The sequence below is a fragment of the Glycine soja genome, chromosome 7 (genome assembly GCF_004193775.1).
Source record: "Glycine soja cultivar W05 chromosome 7, ASM419377v2, whole genome shotgun sequence".
In the NCBI taxonomy this organism is placed as follows: Eukaryota; Viridiplantae; Streptophyta; class Magnoliopsida; order Fabales; family Fabaceae; genus Glycine; species Glycine soja.
In genome coordinates this window covers 40,213,119-40,223,623 of record NC_041008.1, presented here as the reverse complement: position 1 = coordinate 40,223,623, position 10,505 = coordinate 40,213,119, and the positions used below count along the sequence as shown (strand labels likewise).

Here is a 10,505-nt window from a genome sequence, read left to right as displayed (position 1 = left end):
TCATGGCCATGGCCAGAAGGGACGAAGCATTGGAATAACAGCGAACTTCATCTGTCCATTGTTGCAATGAAATCCATTTCTCTCACCACAAGCAAAGTAGTATGGCTGCCACTTCTTCAACACGAACTTGAAGCCCTCTTCAGCACCTTGCTTAGGGTTCGCCAGCATCTTTGCCTTCTTAACATCACAATTCAAGAAGCTCCAAAAATTCGCTAACAAGTACACACTGTGTGGAAAACTAGTCGCATTTGGAGCATCATACTTGAAAACTACACAAAATTATTTGGAGATAGAGATATATAATATTAATATAAGATGTTTGAAATAAGAGTAATTAAATATAAATAGTACATGCACTGCTACATTATTAATCAATCAGATTTTTTTAACTTTTATAATAATTATTTAGAATGTATTTGAAAACACGTCTAAATCACATTCAACGGAAAAATTTGCTTTCCAAGACAAACACCAAAGCAACGTAGGGGAAGCTTTTCTGTTATCACAAATTAATTGCTTTGGATTTAACTCCTTCGCAAATACAACACAACTTCTAATTGATTCAAAATGTAAATATCAATATTGCACAAAAATTAAATTCTTGAAATTTAGTCTTAAGGAGTGTAGATCAATTAAGTGAGTAAGGTATAAAAGTTATTGTAAATTTATTGACATTAAAATTAAAAATATATATATTATAATTTAGGTTGTTTGAGTGAAGAAGTACAAGGTTACCTAGGGTATCGTTGAAATAGAAAGGGCCATTATTGATGGCCCAATTGGTGTAGTTATAGCCAAAGTGCCAATGCTCAGAACCACCAACTATGATTTCCCTTGGACCACCAATCAGTGTAGTTAAAACCAAAAGACCAGTCCTTGTTGGCCATACTCACTTCAAATATTGAAGCTGTTATAGCCAGTAAGATGAGGCACTGAGCAAAATTGGTGGCCATGGTGTAGTCCCTGTCTCTCATGCAGATTTAGCAAGGGAGTGTGTTAATTGTGATATGGTTGGTGTTGTTGGTCGGAGTTTAAGGGCGTTTATATGGGATTATAGGGTGAGTGAAGGATAACTAAGTGCTAATCATGGAATGTGTGTAGTGGTGCAGAATGACCAAATTAACTTTTGATTCGTTTGATATGCGTGTGTTGAATTCGGAATCAAGTTCAATATGTAGTGTTGCATTTTTTAAATTTTTTCCAATTTCCTGCCATCAACTTCTCCCACAATATTTGGTCTCTTTCACATCTTACGTCCCTTGCATCGATTCATTAATTGGAATTTATAACTTTAATTTTTTGAGGGTAAAAAAAGAGTTCATGAACTTGTGATTTTGATAATCTGAAATTAATAAACTGAATTATGTTGAGAAATGCTCTTGACTTTGCTATAATTGGGATGAAAAACAAATCATACCAGGATCTATCTTCCTAATGGTATCACTAATCGTGAGTTCAAATTTTCATTTTCATTTGATTTCTGAACCAAAGAAGAAATTTATATTACTATCGTGAGTTTAACTCTTTAATATGATTTCTTTATTGCTACACAAAAAAGAAGAAAGAAGTAAGCATATTATCTATTTGCAATTTTATAGGTGTACTCCCTGTCAACTCAATTTTATTTGCAAATATTTATGCCCGAGCCTTCATATGATAGCATTTACCACTGAAATGTAAGTACTTAGGTTTTCATTTTTATTTAAAACCTGAGTTGATTTGTCTTTCGGAATGGGCATCCTAATATAGGGAGTGTCATTTCAAAATTATAAGTAATTGTTTTGGTGTGTATGTCTATATATATATATATATTGGAGAGTAGTGGGTTCAAATATAATAAACTAGAGGGGAGGTCAAACACGAAAATTTAAGATATTTAGAAGTAACTTATCAAATTTAGGAGGTGCATGTGCATACCCTAAATTATATATAAATCCATTAATGACATCTTCATAAATTAACACAAGTGTTTTATTTTCATTCACACGGTTTTTTAAAAAAAAATTATAAGATCATTCATCTCAAATTAATTCAAATCAAATACGTATTGTGAAGTTCTTAAGTGATAGATTATTGAAAAATAAATGCATCTTATCACTATAGGTAATATCAATAATCTTTAATTATATAATGTCTTACATATACAATTCTGGATCTCTCTCATTTTGATATAATTCGCCAGGGGTGTTTCAGGATAGAAAAAATAATTATACAAAAAAAATTGTAGAACATTGTTACTAAAGAATTGTATAATTATTATATTTGAAAAGTCAGTGTTTCTTCTTATTATTGCAGATTTAACCGAGTCTAGTGGGTCGGAAATTTTGTCTACAAATCCATAAATATTTCGTGTTTTGTGATCATGACAACTAGGTGGCGTGGCCTTAGATAGCTTTACCATGATAACATTTTTTTCGTATTAAAAGTTAAAATTATTGTAAGTTACTATGTCACAAAATTTGTCTTCAATATATATTTTTCTACATTACCACAACGCAACGTTTAACATATACAAATCTCCATTCAACTCCAATACTTGGGACTAATTAAGTGGCTTTCTTCTTCACTGTATGTAGATCCGCGCAATAAATTAGTTCAATTTTTTCTTTTGGACCTGTGGTTGGATTAAAGAGCATGACTTTTTCAATTAAATTTGAAGAGGATTCGTATGTAAACTACAAAGAGTTACTCGTTGACACGAAATTTGCATATTAAACATATTGTGAAAATCTGTCTATAAAAGTTATACTGTATTATGCAAAATCTAAGAAGAATATCTATAGAGTACAAAAAAAAACAAATTACAAAGAAGAATTCTCAGTGAATTCTTATCTTTCACAACTCAGTTTTCTAAAACAATTGAATTCCCTTTTTTTTATTTCTTATTGCTTGAACCGGCACCTATTTACATTAGGGTGTTATCTAAATTAATACTGGTAACTGAGAAAGGTTATCAAAAGCCATACATTCCTAAATGGTTTACAGCAACTTACCAAATATTGTAATGCAGTTCAATCTACATCGTAATAAAACATAATAGTGCTTATTATATTTTGTCTTTATGGCAATTATGCAATTTTAATCTTTCAATTTTACAAATTAAGTCCTTCATTTTTCTCTCGTTTACAATTAAGTTTCTCCATGTTAATTTCATCCACTATTTAATAGAATTAAGCTTATGTCACAAACTAGGTTTTTGAAAATTCACCAAAAAAATAACTAGGTATTTCAAAATAATCATTCATAAGATATTTATTAGAAGCATGAACAATATCATATTGACATATTGAAATTAAACAGCACGTGTAAATATTACATTATAAAAATTGATCAAGTTAAACCATAAAAAAAAATGACTACATACACGTGGATTAAAATATAATTAAATACTTTAAAACATAAACATGTCAGTTAAATTTATCTAAAACAAAAATTTAAAGATGATATTATAAATTTTCTTGGTAAAACATTTTCAAGCTAAAGCATGATATAAATGGATAAATTAAATTTTTAGTCCCTCAACTTTTTTTAATTTCAACTTTTTTTTAAAACTTTTAATCATTTATTAATTTTTCGTAAACATTTTTAGTCTCTCTAAATTTGTTTTCTTATTTTTAGTCTTTCATTTATTTTTATTATTCAAAATTAATCTTAAATATAAAATAAACAAGGGACTAAAAATGGATAAAAGAGTGACTGATTTTTGTGCAATATAAAAAATGAGAGATTATAAATGGACAAATTTTTGGAGGGACTAAAATTATTTATAAAAAAATTAATGAAAGATTAAAAATAATAAAAAAAAATTGATGGACTGAAACTTGGAATCTAAAAATTGAGGAAATAAAAACTTAATTAACCCTATATAAAATTCATTCTAAAGCAATCAATAGTTATAAATTTTTTATTAATTTTTTGTTACTAATACTCTTACAATTTAGCTTAATAACTTATGTCCATTTATAAATAAATTATTTTCTCATGACAAACATGATTTTATTTTATATTTATTTTTTATAATAATATTTCTTTAGTAAATTTTAAAAAAATTATGTATTTTATATTTTAATTTAATTTTTCCAGTCGTATACTAGTTTCAGCTCAAAACTGAAAACAGCAAGTAGCTGTATGGTTTGGAAGTTCTAACCAAAAAATGCGCTACATTATACTTTTTGAGTGTAAAAGTTCCCAGCAAGTAACAATATATCAAAATCACATACAGTACTGCCTGGTCCATCATCTAAATTGCATTTCAATGTCACCGCCCAAGAAAATGATCAGAGTTTCACTGTAAAAAAAAAGGTTGACAAAATTGTTGGCTAAAAATTTCATATGTAATGTAACAATACCAATCCTTATCCACTTATTTCATGTGAGCCCCACTTCGAATACTTTTAGTAACAACAATAAGTTCAAGCCTGAACCTTTTACCATATGCATATGCTGCAACAATCTAGTTGTTTACATAAACCTGAAATGACAGGGTATGGGGTTAATAACTGCTCCTTTGAACTAAATGATTAAATAATTGATATATCTATGATTATGCATCAGCAATTGTGACAGCATAACTAAAACATGGAAAACTTTTATTGTTGCACATGAATTTCTATTTAGATCCAAGATGGTGGTCATGCAAATGTGGCTGTTTTCAACTTTTCATGGTGATTGATATACCTACACATTCATTACTTTATCTGTTTAGCAGAGAGATGGAGACATACCCACCAGAGTGTTATTGGAACATCTTGCTATATGCTTTTTTCTCTTGATCACGCCTATCAGCTATCTGCAACAAACATATTTAGATTCCCAACAAGTATATAATGCTTCAATGCTTGTTCAATTTAGATAGATATATGGCAGTTTGTTACAGATTAAAAAAAAAGTGATTTTGATGTAAAACAACTTAGTGATTAATTTTAAGATTTTTTTTATAAAAAAAGGCTAAATTTTTGTTTGTTTATGATCATAAAAATCACTTTTTCAAAAGATGTAGCTGATTTTACAAGAAGCTATTCAAAACAACTTCTGATTTTATTAGATTTCATAGTCTTTTTGGCTTCTGATTATTTTGAAAAGTTGAAACAAACGTATGGAAAATTGAACAAAAAATATTACATTTTAATGAGAAGCGATTCTTTAAAAAAAAAAAAAAACTGTAACAATTGGATCCTACTCACCATCTTCCTAGCAGCAGCAAGTTCCTTTTTTATTCCAGCTGAAAATAGCGAGATATCAATTAAGCCACAGGAAACTTTTTATTACAGAAGTAGCAGAACTGCACTATAAAATTTAGTGAAAATGGCCATATACAAACACATTATTATCAGTTCTTTGCCAAATAGCCCTTAAGTTAATTTTATCTTCAAATTTTCTTCCTCTATATTCCCCATCTTCTCTCATCATCTGGATATTAATTTACAGCTTGTATCATTAAAAAGGTTAAATCCATATTTTAAATTTAAGAAAATGTGAAACTGACTCTCAATAATGCATCAATACCTTAACTAAAATAATGGAGAAATTCAAATATTTCTCGGCAATTATAACACAGAAAAGTACATGACAAAGGCCTGACCCAAAATTGTATGTTCGTAACTAACCATCATTTGGCTCCAAGGTCAGTGCCTTCTTAAAGCTTTCAACTGCAGCATCAATGTCATGGAGTGCCATGTATGCCTGGTAAATTCGAAATAACTTAGTTACCAGAGTTAAAAGCAGGAAGCATTAAATACCATAATAACAGATAGACAGATACAATAAAGGATAACAAAAGCTCCAAACATTTGACAGAAAGGTCTTCAATTCCAATACCAACCTGTCCTTGGCGGAACAAAGCTTTAGCATTGTCATCTCCCTCACGCATTGCAAATTCTGTATCCAGTAATGCTCCTTTAATATCCCCTAATTTCAATTTAGAAGCCTTGAAATAATGACATAACACAAACAATTAGGTGGGAAACAGAAATTTTCAGTTAATAATGAAGATTGGCAACAGAACTCAAATGAATATAATAGTAAAGTACCATAAAGGTAATATAAGTGCAATTTAAAGTTATCTGCAGCTGTGTACATCAAACATAGTAACTTCCTACTTACAGAGCTGTTTGTAAAAATCTGGGACTTCGTTTTTCTCAAACTTGAACTTATCTCTGCAAAGGCATAATATACCATAATACATTATTATGATCATAGTAGGAGTGTACAGTGTGCAGTTGGGGCATAACCACTGCATTGCACAATTAAGTGAAACAAATAGTAGCGAAAGACAGCATACCTTCATCAATGCCTTCCTTCTCCCAACAAATATCCAGGTAGCGTAAAGCCTTCCGATACTTCCTTAGAGCCATTTTATAGTCTTGTTTCTGTCACGCAAAAAAAAAAGATTATTTTCTTGCTACGAAGAGTTACAGGAGAAGAGGGATCAATACCACAAAAATGAGCACTAAACAACTATTAACAGACAACAAAAATATTCATCCATATCTCAGAAAAATCAATATATCTCTATTCAGGTTAGGGTATGAAAATACATCAGAATAATAATCTGAGATGGACCATGGGATAGCACCAATACCCTGTAATACTCATTGCCAAAAGCTTTAATCGAGTCAACAGATTTCATCCACCACTCAAGTTCATTAGGGCTCTCATCAAGGTCTGCTGGCCAATCAGGATAGGTGTCTCCATCTTTGAAAAAGTTAGATATCCCATCATCTTCTCCTTCAGGAATTTCTCCACAGTCCACAACTTTAACATCAAGAGTGGGACGATCATCGTCTCCAGTCGCAACATGCTCAACTGATCGGACCACTCCCATTCCTTTAACTACTTTCCCAAATACAACATGCTTACCATCTAGGTGAGAAGTTCGGGTAGTGCTGATAAAAAACTGAGACCCATTTGTATTAGGACCAGAGTTTGCCATTGATAACATCCCTTTCCTTTCATGCTTCAACTCGAAATTTTCATCTTCAAACTTAAGTCCGTATATAGATTCTCCTCCAGTACCATCTCCAGCAGATATATCACCTCCTTGAATCATGAAGCCTTTAATAACACGATGAAAGCAAGATCCCTGATAATATAACACAAATTTATTAATTGACCTGAAACTAATATCACTGATTTATTTTTTAGGAGACAATATCTTGTGGAAGAAGCATTATAAGACAGTACTTATATGGGGAACAGACTTGGTGTCTAATCTCTATATCGCAATAAATCATCTAAGGAAGTTAATAAGAAGAACTGCTTTGTCCTTTTACTTTATTATAATTTATATTTTATACTGCCTCACCAATATGCCCCAGAAATAAGTAAAGAGATGGGAACTATTTATCACCATATCCTAAATTCCTAACATATATTATCACGAAGCAAAACTCAGGGTGCAAACTAAAACATATATATCTGCAAGCATGAAAATTTTCAATCAGATGATGATATGCTGAACTGTCTTCGGACCAAAGCCAACAGATTCAGACCTGACTACTAAAACATAGGACAAGAGATTCAACTAGGCCATAGATGCTTGAGTAACATTTTTCCCGATTTGAACATATTTTACAGGAAATTCTTGAGCAATGAACTAAGAACAGACCAGAAGAATAATGAATTCCCTGCTGAAGTTTTAATCAATATAAACAAAGAACAAATTTTATACTTCAAGGTCAATGTCACCTTATGGTACGACATCATAACATGAATTACTAGAATTTAAACTATTATATCTTCCGATATATGTTATTATCTTTTTTCTTTCTCTTCTGCATTGCTGATATTAAATTCCAAGATAATTATTATATCATTTTAAAAACCAAAATCTGGAATACCCAGAAGAAGGTTGGCATATCTCTGGGATATTGTATTAGCAATTGTCGTTTATTATACAACGAGTTGAGGAATATTATCAAATAGAAATAATATATGGAATTTCACAAACCACCCTCCCCGGAAAAAAACAAAGCTTTAGAATGAATAAACAGTAACACCCTTAACATTGATACGTGTAAAAGAATCATTTTCCAGGAATATGGTTATAAATTTGAAACACTATACTATAAAGTATCTATAACCAAAAAAAAAGGTCATAACCGTCTTTTCAGAAATACGCGTCCAAAAGCGAAAAATAAAAAGCACCTTCAACCCTTGGATTACTACAAAGTCCAGATCTTAAAGCAGCCAAAATTCTCAAAATAATCGAGACATGGCAATGAAAAGGGAACTATAGCACACAATACTCAATGCCCCAGATCAAAATATCAAGTTTTGAAAGCACACGGTGCATTCCAGTAACAGAAAAAACATCAATCATTCCATTCAAATCGCGTAGGACTAAAAATTCATGAACATTGGCATAAACCATTTCACAAACAAGGTCCAAAGAAACAATCTTTAAGAGGCGAAAATATCGAATTGAATAGATATAGAAAATGGGTATGTGCAAAAAGTAAGAGATAAAAGGTATAGAAAGAAAGGGAAAAAAAAAAAACAAGACCTTGAAATGAAGGGGCACCCCAGTATTTGGACCAATGCCTTTCTCACCAGTGCATAGAGCTCTGAAATTCTCAGCAGTTTTGGGAACAACATCATCATAAAGCTCCACCACTATTCTCCCTTCGAGCTCTTGCCCTATGCTAATGTCCAAGAAGCACCTTCCTCTACCCATCTCTCTCTCTCTCTCTCTCTCTCTCTCTCTCTCACTGTTGTGTTGCTTAGGTTGAAGTAGAACGAATGAATGCTCACAAGACCTTCTAGACTCTTCCTCTGAAATCACTCTTCAAAGTTTTCAATCGGTAACAAACACACCCAGCGTGAAAAAAAAAGGGGTATAAATAATTACTGGGGAGATTAATAGAAGCAAATAATAATTGCAAAAAAAAGAAGAAAAATATTATCATAGGAGGACCCTCACTCACTCACTCACTCACTCACTCACTCGTTCCATGCTATGGCGTTTAGTTTGGTTTGTGTTTACCTTTCTTTCAGTGTATATCAACAACTCAACCCTCACGTCACTAACAGCTTCAACTTTCAAACCCCAACAAATTTAATTTAATAAATTAAACAAATTTACTCCTCTTACGTTCTTGTCAGTATGGTAAGGTAACTAGGTAAGGTGTTTTTGCATTGTTTTTCAGCTGACCAACTTGGTTGCCAAATTTGGATGTAGGTAGGGTCCATTAAGTACAGGGTAAATCGGTTTTTTTTTTTTTTCTCACGTTAGAGAACAAAGTTTTTCTTAACACGTTGAAGTCGAGATTAATTTTACTTTTAATATGATATTGTTGCTCATTCAAAAACATTTTGCACGTGAAAATAGAACATAAGTATTCTCATTAAATAAATTGTTTCTCACATTTAAACATAATAACTCCTATATCACTTCAAAGATTAATTTAACAATAACATATATTTATTGAATATGAATTTTAATTTGTTATTAAATTATCGATAGAAATAATTTATTGTATCTTTTACATATTTAATAATTAAATTTGATTTTTTTATCTTTTAAAATTAATTTATGGGTGTCTCATATTTTTAGGGATGAATTTGATTACTTATCCTAAATTCATAAACATAGAACAATGTATAAGATGCACTGATTTTGAAAATAATTAATATTTGAAATTTTTATAGTTAGTGTGAATTTTTTATTTAGCTAAAAATAACGTGTACAAATATAAATTTGGAATTTGGTCATTGAATTACAAATATGTCCCTACTAACTATGATAATACAACTAGGATGTATGATAAAATCGCTTGGTTTTGGGTTCGAGATCTTAGACTCTTATGGCTATAATAAATTTAAAGTCCTAAAAAGTTTGTATTTACACACTCTGAACAAAACATTGTTTTACGTCATGAAAATTTAAAAAAAATCAATTTTTAATACTAACAAATTTATTCAATTAATGCCTTACTATTTTAATCATATTTTACCAATTGTCAAAGAAAAGAGAAATTGATTTAATCCATGTTTTTAGAGTAACACAGTTGAGTTGAACTTCACCTTGATTTTTGTGAGGATTTTATCATGAATGTAGATTCTTACAGCTAATCGAAACACTATTCAAAATCTGTCACTGCTTTATCACCGCCAAAAAGTACTGCTTACTAGTACTATAAAATCCCTATTAAAGAAATCATGAGATGAAGACGTGTCCCGAAAAAAAAATATTATAATCGTAACATATTTATTTTGAGTATACAATAAATTCAATTCTTAAAAGTAGTTCATTCAACCCGATTTGATTCTTTAAGAAAAAGGTCACTAAAACAACCTTTAAAATTGTATAATTACTTTAAGTAATCGCTCCCAGATCCTTTAAGAATCTCATAATTATAATTTTAAGGAATTGTTTAACAATTTATTTTTTTAAAGACCAATCGAACATTTTGTTTTAGAAATCAAATTGTCTTACTTTTCTTGTTGGCAAAAATTTTAGGTTGAAATCATTCATCTTTGAATATCCATGGAGTACTTATATCTTG

At 30.6% G+C, this 10,505-nt stretch overlaps 1 protein-coding gene and 1 pseudogene across 2 annotated transcripts; both read right to left on the bottom strand.

Moving 5' to 3' along the window:
- LOC114420322 lies at positions 1 to 953 on the bottom strand (annotated as a pseudogene).
- Positions 954 to 4,143: 3,190 nt separating this feature from the next.
- LOC114419660 (peptidyl-prolyl cis-trans isomerase CYP40-like) lies at positions 4,144 to 8,975 on the bottom strand. Of its 2 annotated transcripts, none has more exons than XM_028385404.1 (9): positions 8,504 to 8,975; positions 6,581 to 7,081; positions 6,281 to 6,368; positions 6,103 to 6,155; positions 5,822 to 5,926; positions 5,607 to 5,682; positions 5,184 to 5,221; positions 4,729 to 4,789; positions 4,144 to 4,471 (listed from the first exon to the last, which is right to left on the bottom strand). In XM_028385404.1, exons 1-8 carry the CDS (start codon positions 8,672 to 8,674, stop codon positions 4,736 to 4,738), a joined length of 1,086 nt encoding a protein of 361 aa, XP_028241205.1. In that variant the 5' UTR covers positions 8,675 to 8,975; the 3' UTR covers positions 4,144 to 4,471; positions 4,729 to 4,735. The 2 variants fall into 2 exon arrangements, with proteins under 2 accessions (XP_028241205.1, XP_028241204.1); XM_028385403.1 differs by having other exon boundaries at positions 4,725 to 4,789; positions 8,504 to 8,974.
- Between the last annotated feature and the right edge of the window lie 1,530 nt (positions 8,976 to 10,505).

Excerpts from the sequence above, each read along its gene's own strand:
- LOC114419660 (XM_028385404.1), bottom strand. The coding sequence starts at position 8,674 with ATGGGTAGAGGAAGGTGCTTCTTGGACATTAGCATAGGGCAAGAGCTC. Across the intron at positions 6,156-6,280 it reads GAAGGAAGGCATTGATGAAG|AGATAAGTTCAAGTTTGAGA; the intron begins GTATGCTGTCTT and ends ATGCCTTTGCAG. Across the intron at positions 5,222-5,606 it reads GACCTTGGAGCCAAATGATG|CTGGAATAAAAAAGGAACTT; the intron begins GTTAGTTACGAA and ends CGCTATTTTCAG.